This window comes from Trichoplusia ni, chromosome 1 (assembly GCF_003590095.1).
Source record: "Trichoplusia ni isolate ovarian cell line Hi5 chromosome 1, tn1, whole genome shotgun sequence".
NCBI lineage: Eukaryota > Metazoa > Arthropoda > Insecta > Lepidoptera > Noctuidae > Trichoplusia > Trichoplusia ni.
The window spans coordinates 8,342,373-8,354,719 of record NC_039478.1 but is presented as its reverse complement, the minus strand read 5'-3'; the positions used below and the strand labels follow the sequence as shown (position 1 = coordinate 8,354,719).

The 12,347-nt window shown below is 37.1% G+C and overlaps 1 protein-coding gene across 1 annotated transcript; it reads left to right on the top strand.

The window, feature by feature from the left end:
- Window positions 1-8,608: 8,608 nt before the first annotated feature.
- LOC113493200 lies at window positions 8,609-12,057 on the top strand. The gene is made up of 2 exons (XM_026871064.1): window positions 8,609-8,708; window positions 11,472-12,057. The coding sequence occupies exons 1-2, from the start codon at window positions 8,676-8,678 to the stop codon at window positions 11,931-11,933; spliced, it is 495 nt and encodes a 164-aa protein (XP_026726865.1). The 5' UTR covers window positions 8,609-8,675; the 3' UTR covers window positions 11,934-12,057.
- Window positions 12,058-12,347: the final 290 nt, after the last annotated feature.

Genomic DNA, 12,347 nt, shown 5'->3' with positions numbered 1-12,347 from the left:
AGTGACATGACCTATCCTTAAATCGTCCACTTCGGAAGCAAATCTAGTTTTTTCTGCCTTCATCACTTTCTCAAATAAGTTATTTTTAGTGAAAAGCCTTTCCCAGAAATTTCAAATTACATAACGAAAATGACGATATTCAATTATGAAAAAAGACGATGGAATTTTTCGTCAATTCATTGAGGAATTGGTTATGGAAAGTTTGTTTGTGTCAAGTTCTTCTATTCCGATTGCGTTGGTATCGACTTTCAGAGTTACGACGGCTTATTGGTGGAAAATTTAAGGGCCTGTTTCCACCTCCTATATTAATATATTAATAACTATTTTTTTTGCAGTAGTGAAAAAATGATGAAGGTCCACCCCGTGCTATCTTTCAGAGCGACAACAGTTTTACTTTCACAGGTGAAGTCTGCTCTCAGATTTTCTATTTCGTCCATTTTGTTTCTTTTACTCAACTTAATTTATATACTTAGAATCCATGGCTAAAGAAGTTAGATTTCCATTTACAGTTTGTCAGAATGTTTTGTTTACACTAAAGTGTGACTTCACAAGAGTGTGTTTTCAAGCAAATTTTGGGAATGCTCTGAATTTCGAACCCAAGAGGTTTTTATTCTCTAAAATGAAGTAATAAGTTTTTGCGAGTTGTTCTTTAACAATTTGGAAAGTTTTATTTTATATTTGCTTATCATCAGGTGGAAGTCGTAAAGAGCGAGGAAATAGGGCAGTTACAATTTTAGTTGTTATCGATAATGTACTATTTATAACCAAGTTTACAGTATAGTATAGTTTTTCATTCACAGAAATACGTTTTATTTTTTTAAGTCGGTGTTCGTGAAGGCAAAAGGAGGAAGAAATTTGAAGAGTTTTTCAATGATGGAAAATATTTTAACGTAACTGAAATTCAATTTTTATAAACAAATTAAAGGAAGGCTAGAACCCGATGACTTTGTATATTGAATATTTTCAGGACAAGTGGTATTGTGATGAGCACTTTTCATTTTGCCTGTGTCTGGGTGCAATTTTTCCATATTATGTATGTATGTAGAAATGTTTAAGCTGTGTACTACTTATAATACAAGATTTGCTTTGTTTGAATGCCAATAAGGATCATATTTTTACTTCAAGCATTCCCAATTGTTCTCTCCAGATATATGATAAAATAACCAAACTTTATTGTATCACCCACTAAAGGTAAATATAGAAACTAATATTTCAGCTATATCCTTCTAGTATTTCTTGAATCGTTATGGACTAACTTCACTCGCAAATACCTCGCCGTAACAGTTCATAACAGAATATAAATAGGCATTATTGTCAACTTCTCTGAAAACGTTTTCCATCAGGATCTTGTTATGAGCGTTGTTTATTAACACTTAGTTGATTGGATTTGATAGTTTATGTAAATAAATGTTTAATGTAAGTTTTCTTCCTGTCGAGTATTTGGATCAGGAAAATTCAATTTATACATGAAGTAATGTTATGGAGTTTCTTGTTGGATTCTCTAAATTTGTTATGGGTTTTGGCGAAACTAAGTGGCAGCCTAGGTTCGGAGGGCTAAAGAATATCATCAAACATTTATATTTAACATTTTTTTTTCATTTTACTGAAATGGCCTGACTTGCCTATAAATATTATTTTTACTTTCCAGGTAATTAAGGTTTGAGCATTGATGACGATGCTGGCTACTAATCTTGTAATCCTAGTTTCCTTACAATATACCTTTTCACCGTTTCTCAGTAGTGTCTGATAATAATTAAAAACAATATTGAAAAAGACGCACCCATGCGTCTGTGTTGCAATCGAGCCTGTTTCTCGTGCAGTGCCGGCGTAAGGGCCACTGACACCCCGGGCCGATCCCAAGTAAAATTATATTAAGAATTTCATCGTTCCTTTAGCGTTACGTTTGGCGGTGGAAGTATTCCACCTCTAGCGTAGAGCCCAGTTCTGAGGGTTTGCGCCAGGAGAGGCAAGAGACTCCAACTTCAGACCTTGGCGCCCCCCAGAATTTGTCGCCCTGGGCCATCACGCCGCCCCCTAACGCCGGCACTGATCTCGTGCATACAAATCCAAATATCACAAGGCCATCACGACATACAATATAATAACTTCCAAGAAAGAATTTTGTTCATAGAAAGCATAATTTGGACTGATTATAATGGCATCGGTATGTTACATTTTTAAGTGGAAATCCGATTAACGAAATTCATGCACGAATCTTAGTTTTTCGTGACCGGTTCAATTTATTTATATCCAGAAATATTTCGTGTAGAAAAGTAATTTATCAATGTTTTAAAGTAACTAGCCTAGATTAAATATAATGAATAAGTTTTTTTTTTGAAAATAGTAATGTAGTCATTATCTCTCTATTGCTGTACTGTAACCATGTCTCGATCCAAGCTCAGAAAAAGCATTTATGTATATGGTCCACAAAAGATTGTTCAGAGTGTAGCTGTCTGTGTGCACGTGAATATAATGTTTGTGAAATCTCCGCGAAACTAAGACCCCTTAGTGCTGGAGTCGACTTTAAAAACAGTTCATCTAGCTGTTCAGGAATTATGGAATTAATGAACTCAGGCTTACCTATAATATCCTTCTGATTTTGGGCAGTCATATCAAAAGCAATCGAAAAAAAAAATCGAAAATAAAAGAGAAGAAGAAAAGTAGAAGTAGATCGTATTTCAATATCAAAGTCAAACCAAGGAATCAGATTAAAAGGAAAAATACCAATGAAGTATATAATAGTAACATCATTTAAACCGTCATTCAACTTTTACGAGTAATATTCAACAGAGTTATAAATAAACAATAGAAGAATGTACATACAACTTTCCCTTGGTTTCTTTATTTTAAGATTCTAAAAACGAATTCAAAGGATTATTCGTACACCAAATTGTGAAGTGACGTCATTGGTTACCATAACCTTTTCGCTGTTCTAAATCAAAGTTATGTCACCTTTTTGGTACATAATTAACTCTATTTGAAACCAAGTGGGTTTGTTTCAGTTACTTAAGCCTACGTCATTCGCACTTTTAAATAATTTAAAAAAGTATTCGGTGAACTTCTATGACCTTTTTTGTGTGACTTCTTTTAAGGTTAAAATTTCTTTTTTAATTCAATGTTACGTTCCTCTCTTGTATAATTATTCTTTGTAATTTCTGCAAGTTTGACTACCAATTAAATGAATATTTTATATAAATCTGAATGAGTTTAGAAGTTATTTTAAGGTATCTTTACCTTCGTTTAATTATATGCGTAATTGGAAAAGCAGTATTTACTTTATTTTATTTCTTGTCTCTTGTCTTTGCTTTACTCACGTTATAGTTAGTAGCATTTGTGTCGGTGCAACCCGTGCAACTCGGGTCGGGTCCATAACTAGTCATAAGATAAATGTGAACAAACAGTTTCAAACATTTCTAAATTTTAATCAAGGTTACGAAAAAGTGTCATACCTAACGAGATTGCCCTGCTAATATAACTAATTTGAAACTATTTCATCACGCTTTTTCTTAACATTTTGTTTTTTCTTATTTTCAATGATCATAAAAAAACATTGGTTTTATGCCTTTATAGAATAAGTTTTTTGAAAAGAGATGCTTTAAGTCTACACTAAATTAAATACTCACCTTTTTTCTATTGACGCTCTATTCGCTTTTTTTTTTCTACAATGTCCAGTCTTTGTTTACCCTCACATACAAACGAACACACATGACGTAAATCTAAAGTGTTTTTTAATTTAATCCTTGAGTCATGATGCCATAAGTTCTTCAAATTTGTGCGTCACTTCCGGTAACTAACGTTATATTGTTTTAGGTTTCAATAGAAAAACGGTTTATCAAAGAATTTAATTTATGATGAGGAAAAATCGTCTGTCCAAGAGATTTAGGTTGCTATAGGCGCATTACACAGCTTACTCTAAAACTCTTTTGTAAAGGATCATTTATCTTTATTTTTCTTTTCAAAAACCACTTTGAGAATTTTAGTTTAATCCTTGTGTCGAGAGGGTTTCGTAAAGTTCCAAGTTACACGCACTAAGTAGACGCTATTTTTTTCATTAATTCATTGTTACAATAACAAAAGTCTTTCCAAAGCTAAAAAACTGGAAAAACGTGAGCGTGGCTCGCGTGGTTGAAGTTTTCTTATAAATAGTCTACAGAAAAAAAATCTCTTATCAAATTTATGACCGTATCAACCATTTCAACTCTCTAGATATCACAGGTACAAGCTGGCGACGGACGCAAGGACAGACGGCAGAGCCTTAGTAAAAAAGAGTCCCGTTTTGCCCCGGTTTGACACTCACTTTCTTGTTTGTTTATTTGTCGTTCCGGTTGGACTTTTGAAACTCAATTTGAAGGCACTTCCTGATAAGCTAGCAGGCTGAAATTTTCAGGGTAGCTTCAAACCCGCTGACAATGCAATTTACAATTATAGAAATGGCTAGACCGATTTTGATAATTTGAACAATTAAAAACGCGGACTTTTTATTTTTTAAGTCTATTAATTATCTTTTGGGTATGGTACCCAAATAAATCCTAAAGCTATTTTTAGATTTAATTAGAAATTAATTAGGAATTAATTATTATAAATAGATACTAAAGCTATTTGATATTCAACGTACATACGTGTTTTTACCTACGTTTGTAAGACCATCGTCACATCGTAGTAAAACGTCATATAGGGAAAACACTAAAGCAAATGACCAGTCTTCATAAAGACGACAGATCCTACGTCACTATTACACATCAGTAATCTATAATCAGGTTCAGAATTTATAATCAAAATAATTATTCTACTAAAATAACTATTTTAATAGGTGGTTTAATTAATTATTTGAGAAACAAAGGGCATCTTATTTCTGCAACATATTATTAATATGATTTAGCTGGATGCGAGCAGCCGAAGATAGATCTCGATGGCGTGCAATTGGAGAAGCCTATGTCCAACAGTGGACAAATATGGGCTGATGATGATAATTATGAATATGAATTTTATTATGGTTTACCTCTTTTCTGCAGGTCGATTTTTTTGTCTTTATGGACACAAGAATCGTCGAGGAAGCGTGTTATGGCAGACTCTGACTAAGCCTAAACCGCTATGCTACGTCATCCGCGTTTTGGTGTCGGTCCATGCTTTGCAAGTTTTCATACAATAACCGCGGACGTCTTTAAGCCATCGTTCGCCATGATCATCAAATATGGTTAGCATTATTATCAAAATAGCGTTAGTCTTGGGCTAAGTAGCCCATAGTGATTGCATCAAACGCGATATTATTTGTGGTTTTGATCCGCTATCAGACACTTATCCGAGATACACCGATATTATAAGATAGGCTTAGCTACCTACTCAATCATTTTTGCAAAAACATTTATGACGTAAACGTGAATGTTGGACAGTTAGACACAAAAGATAATGAATAAAATGGTTTCGCAACACTGTTTGAAGTTATATGGAATTATTTTTGGTTGATTGCCATATGTACTAGAAATTGGTCTATATAGGTTTTATAATCGTATCCACCAATGCCTGTTTAGAATCTGGGCGTCGTTGTCAAACAGCTCCCTAGTACTTGTTGTAGTTGTATAAAATATCTGGTTTTGAGTCAAACCAACTTGTTGCTTCCTCCCACATGCCTTTCAGAGCTCATAGCATGTTTTGTTCATTTATTTTGATTGTGAATTGTACTATCCAGCAACAAATTCAAAAGATTCAAGCCGTCCTTGGCATTCAGTAGGTTTTCACTGTTTTCAGTAATGTTTATGGATTAAAAGTTTGTTTTTGCGTATCATTAACTTACAACATTTTTACCATCGTGTATTAATTGTATTAATTCTATCAGCATATATCTGCCTTTGATGGTGACTGTACATCAAAATAACCGGGTATGGTAGCACCTGAATGTTTTGTCTGAGTGTTATCATTGGAAATTACAATCACTTTATCAGTTCTCACGGATTCAATCCGATACAAGGCCGGAGTAAGTGCTGGCACACGTTCAATATGCGGAAGTGTTAGACTGGACGGTTACTGACCGATACATACGTCTTCCTACTGCCCTTCTATCACCATTTAACCAGTAACATGATAGTCATCATTGAAAATTTTGTTTGATGTTTTCCGAGAAACTTTTATGTTGTTTTTGATTGCGGGTTTTTGGGGTTTCATCCCCGAAAGGTGAAAACTGAACCCTATTAATGAGGTTTTGCTGTCCGTCCGTCCATCATTACGTCACGAATGATGATTAGAATATAGCCGCCATGGCTAGAACAAAATAAAACCTTAATACGTCTCACTGTTGGGCACAGACCTCTTTCAGTATAGCTAGAGACAGTGATTTTTTACAGAAGCTGTATTTCTGCGGCTGTTACAAAATAAGTCCAAAAAAATACAGAAACGTTTGTGATGGACATAAATTGGTTGGTTGTTCAGTAATAAATGTGTGATTTTTAGACATCCAACCAATTTTTATTTTCAGTCATTTTGTACGGAACCGTCTGCATGATCCAGTTTTTATCCATCACGATGACAATACACTGATTTGCGTGGACTGCGTCATCAACAGCACGCCGAGTGCAAAGCTCAAGTTACACTGGTTATTCGTTTTCCTAACTAAGTTAACAATAGTGTCCTGAAACCTGTCATTCCCATTTGTTTTTGGATATTTCCTACACTGGATTTTTATCCGAAAACCATCGAGGGTTTTTTAACTAGATTTTACTCACAGCTCCGCCCGCCTGCAGTTTCAGTCTATGTTAATTATTTTTTAATTGACTAGAAAACACCATGAATCTAAACCATTTAAACTGGAAATATAAATCTAAGTAAACGTTGTTTTGACATGATGCAGAAAAAAATATATTATTTGCGAAAGAAAAACAAATGAGGCGGATTCTCAGACTCACCAAACATGCACTCAACATTTCACGAGCCACGAGAATTTAATATATCTATATCTATACTAATATATAAAGCTGAAGAGTTTGTTTGTTTGAACGCGCTAATCTCAGGAACTACTGGTCCAAATTGGAAAAATCTTTTTGTGTTGAATAGACCATTCATCGAGGAAGGCTTTAGGCTATAAACCATCACGCTGCGACTAATAGGAGCGAAGATACAATGGAAAATGTGAAAAAAACATATCTTCTACCCACGGGGACGAAGTCGCGAGCAACAGCTAGTATTAGATAAATCTGCGAAAATTATCTACATTGTAGATTGAAGCAATCAAAAAAGACAAATATTTTTAACATCGACACTGATTCAAATCTTTTCAGGTCACTTTTAACAAGTTATTCGTCTTGTTCAGGTTAAAAAATAGTTTTAGCTATCGCATAAGTTATAGATCAAATCTATAGGTTATTAGGGTATCGGCCTTTTTTAGTTTTGCTAATGTTATCTTATAAAAAAAACCAGTTGTATTCCATTTCATAGGTAGACGGAAGTTGTTTATTTCCATGAAATACTGTTACATAACAGCTATGCATTTAAAATATTAACAGCCCTTCAAGCCAAATTACTTCTCTAAACCGTTAACGACGCTCAAATATGTACATTGAAATGAAATTTCCTTTCCATAATTTTCTTATAGACTTTAACGATTGTATTAATTGATCGGGGCAGGGTCAATTTAAATATGTTATGTGGGTACCTACATATATCTTTTAAGAACAATTATAGGGTAGACCACGGACACCGTGTGATTTAATGACTGCTGCGTCAGTCGAATAAACGAGTTTGTACGTATCGGTTGTTATTTCTTCTTCCACGACCCCTTGGACATAACAGTTGGCGACGAGGACAAAGTACATAAATTACGCGTAAAATAAGATGGCAAAAGTATCCGCTACATTGTCGGTCGGCACGATAACAGTGTTTAGCCATGAGCAGCAAGAATGGCAGTTATATAAAGAAAGGCTCGAACAGTGGTTTCTTGGCAAACGAAATTGGGGTAGACGTGGATAAAGCCGGTTGTAAACGTCGAGCTATATTTCTGAGTAACTGCTCGGAATCAAGCTATAAACTAATTCGCGATCTAGCTTTACCGCGGCAAGTCGGTACCTTAAGCTATGCGGAAATAGTTGCATTATTGGATGGACATTTCAATGTGAAAAAATGCTTGTTCGCGGAGAGACATAAATTTCATGGGGCCACGCAACATGTCGGCGAAGGGTTGCCAGAGTGGGCGGCACGAGTACGTGGTTTGGCAGTATACTGTGGGTTCGTGTCAACAAACCTTGACGAGCAGCTTCGCGACCGTTTTGTGCTGGGCATGGCACCTGGACCAGAGAGAGATAAACTCTTCACCAAGGCGATGTCCGAGCTGACCCTGAGCAAGGCCTTGGAAATAGCTGAAGGCATACGCAGTGCTCGTATGGGAGCACAAGAAGCAAATCGGCAAGTGGACGCGGGTACGCAACTTCAAGTGATGAAGTTGGACACGCCAGCATAGCGCAGCACGCGGACGCAGCGCGCAATCGCGCAGGATGTTAACCACAGCTTGCGGCGAGCGAGCTCGAGACAGCTACAGCAACGGCGGCGGCAGCGTCGGCGGCGAATGTACGGCCTGCGGCTACGCAGGTCATCAGGCATCGAGCTGCCGTTTGTGCGTTATAAGTGCAAAAAGTGTGGCGTTCAAGGACATCTAAAGCGAATGTGTAAACAAACTTTTAATAAGCAACACTATGTCGAGTGCTGTGGGGATGCTGGTGATGACGGTAAGCACAATATGTGCTATAATATTCGCACCGTACGCGGCGAGCCGATGCGGGAGTCTGTTTGTGTCAATGTGATCCAGCTAACTTTTGAAATAGACACTGGTTCACCAGTTACGTTATTTCTGAGCAAACTTATAATAAATACTTTTTTAACATAACATTAGAAGTCAGTGATGTTATTTTGCATAGTTATAACGGTGATAAGTTGTCTATTCTGGGTAAAATAACCTACTGTTTACATATAACAATAAGCATTCACAATAGGAGTTTATGTTGTACGGAATGGAGGCCCCCCTTTATTAGGCAGAGATTTCTTTTCGCGCTTCAACTTGCAAATATGTTCGTTAAATAACTGTAATGATTTTGTAAAAAATATTGCTTCAAAATACACACAACTATTTGGAAATAAATTAGGTTGTTTTAAAGGCGTAAAGGTAGACTTAGCATTAAAGTCAGACGCAAAACCGATTTTTTTTAAAGCCAGACCTTTACCATTTGCGCTTCGAGAAAGGGTAGAAAAAGAATTGAACCGTCTTGTAGATTTAGGAGTGTTAGTACCTGTAAAATACGCAGAGTATGCGAGTCCCGTTGTGCCTGTTTTAAAGCGAGATGGTTCGTTACGTTTGTGTGCCGATTACTCCGTGACAATTAATAAACAGTTATTTGTGGATAAGTACCCTTTACCTAGGTATGACGAGCTGTTTTCAAAACTGCACGGCGGCAAGTATTATTGTAATTAGACCTTTCGCATGCCTATAATCAATTATGCCTTAATGAGAAGTCACAAATGCTGACCTGTATAAACACATACAAGGTTTATATAAGTTTACTCGCTTAGTGTTCGGACTAGCGAGTGCCCCCGCCATTTTTCAGCGGAACATGGAGGCGCTTCTATCAGGGTTAGATGGTACTCTTTTATTTTTAGATGACATTTTGATTAGCGGAGTAGACAAAGATCAGATGATGAGCAGGTTGAATGAAGTTTTCCGTAGGTTGCTAGAAGCGGGCTTAGTTTTAAACCTAGAAAAATGTACCTTCTTTCAAGAATCTGTTTCCTATCTAGGGTTTGTCATTGACCGTAATGGATTGCATAAATCTCCAGAAAAAATTAAAGCTATTACGCAAAGTCGAGTTCCTAGTAATATTACAGAACTAAAATCATTTTTAGGAATGGTAAACTATTATCGGAATTTTATTAAAAACGCTTCATCGATTTTAAGTCCCCTGCATGACTTACTTAAAAGAAATGAGCCCTGGGCATGGACTAAGAAACATGATGAAGCAGTGTCAACAATTAAACGCGAGTTAGTGTCTGAGACTACATTAGCGCATTTTAATCCAGAGGCATTGTTAATTGTAACTGTCGACGCGTCACCGACCGGTTTAGGCGCCGTGTTATCACAGGTCGAAGGCGGTATAGAAAAACCTATCTCGTATGTTTCTCGTTCACTGAATGCAGCCGAAAAACGCTACAGCCAAATACAAAAAGAGGCTACCGCTATAATTTTTGGTATAAGAAAATTTCACCAATATCTGTATGGTCGACCCCAACCTTTTATTTTGAGAACTGACCATAAACCCTTGGTTACAATTTTTAATCCAGACAAGGGCATTCCCGAGATATCAGCAAATCGTTTACAGCGATATGCTATTTTCCTATCCGCATACAATTATAAAATTGAATATGTAAGCAGTGTACATAATTGTGCGGATTTCTTAAGTCGATCGATAACGGACGATTTAACAATAACCGCCACGCACTCGGCGCATGATGAGTCATTAGTAGATAAATCCAGTTACGTGTATTTTGTTTACGAAGAAGAAAGATTTTTGTCAATGATGGATATTAAGAACGCGATTGAGCTAGATAAGGTAATAACAGCCGTCATCGGCTACTTGTCAAATGGTTGGCCTAATAAAATTAATGAACCAATAATTAAGGTTTATTACAGCCACCGGTTAGAGTTGTCTGTAGAAAACGGTTGTCTTATGAGGGGCCACAGATTAGTAATTCCAAATAGTTTGCGATATAAAGTATTGAAAGAGTTACATACAGGTCACTTAGGAATCACAAAAATGAAAGAAGAAGCACGCAATAGATTTTGGTGGCCGGGTATGTCTGTAGCTATAGAACAGTACGTCGGCTCATGCGCCGCGTGTAGATCGCAGCGCGCCGCGCCCCCGCGTACCCCTCTCACACCATGGCCGTTCCCTACCCAGCCGTGGCATCGCGTACACTTAGATTTTCTAGGGCCGATCAGCGGTAAAACATTTTTAATTATAGTAGATGCGTATTCGAAATGGGTGGAATGTTTTGATGTTTCAACGGGTTTCTCTTCGCGAGTAGTGATAGAAAAACTATGCGAAGTAATGTCACGATTTGGCTTATTTCATACGATTTGTTCAGATAACGGAACGTCTTTTATATCACATGAATTTAAAGAATTCTGCAATCGTAATAACATTACTCATTTAACTTCACCAACATATAACCCAGCCAGCAATGGACAAGCAGAAAGTTATGTAAAAATTATAAAAAAGGCAATAAAATCATACTTGTCATCAGGTACATGTTTAAGAGATTTGAATGTTAAAATATCGGAATTCTTGCTTTATTATAGGAATTCTAAACATTCGACCACAAACAGATCACCGGCAGAGGTATTGTTCGGACGCAATTTGAGATGTCGGTTGGACCTCCTGACACCGACCACCACCATGCCATCCGACGCAGCGCTTGACACAGTGGTTAAAGTTAAGCAGTGTTCGCAGATTGACAGTTATCGTGGCAACCGTAAAGTTACGTTTAGTGTGGGTGACCAAGTTCTGGTAAAACTTTATAGTCAACAAAAACAATATTGGTCACGTGGTGTGATTATTAAAAGTGTAGGAAAAACTGTATATTTAGTCCAACTAACTGAATCGGGTCAAATTATCAAAAGACACGCCAACCAGTTGCTCAAATATAGAGGGAGAGAAGATAAGTCATGTGAAAAGATCGTTCCCGCATTCATACTGCCAACACATCCGACTAGCACCGACCAGCTGCAGCCCGAAGTTTCTGCTGAGGAGTCAGCAGCACAACCAGAGACGACCTCAGGACTTGTTCACGGTGACATCTCCACGGAAGAGGAAGCAACCTTGGCAACTCCCTCTATAGAACCCGAGCCAGACCCGCGCTCGAAACGAAATAGGCCTGTTGTAGATTATAAGAAGTTCTTCTAAATAGAGGTGGAGGGATGTTATGTGGGTACCTACATATATCTTTTAAGAACAATTATAGGGTAGACCACGGACACCGTGTGATTTAATGACTGCTGCGTCAGTCGAATAAACGAGTTTGTACGTATCGGTTGTTATTTCTTCTTCCACGACCCCTTGGACATAACAAAATACAACATCTGTCTTATTCCGCCAAACCCGCAATGCGTATCACGGGTTGGATCTCACGTAGGACAAGCATTTGTGTCATCCACTAATGCTTGTTCTGAGTTCGGGTGCCTTTGTGCACGCGACTTGAATGTTCGTGAAACATCCACGATACGAGTTTTAAATTTTCTAGTGTGGGTGCTATTTTTTTTCTTAACTGTTTATTCCATAATTAATTCTACACGCTTGTTATTATATTTACATTACTAA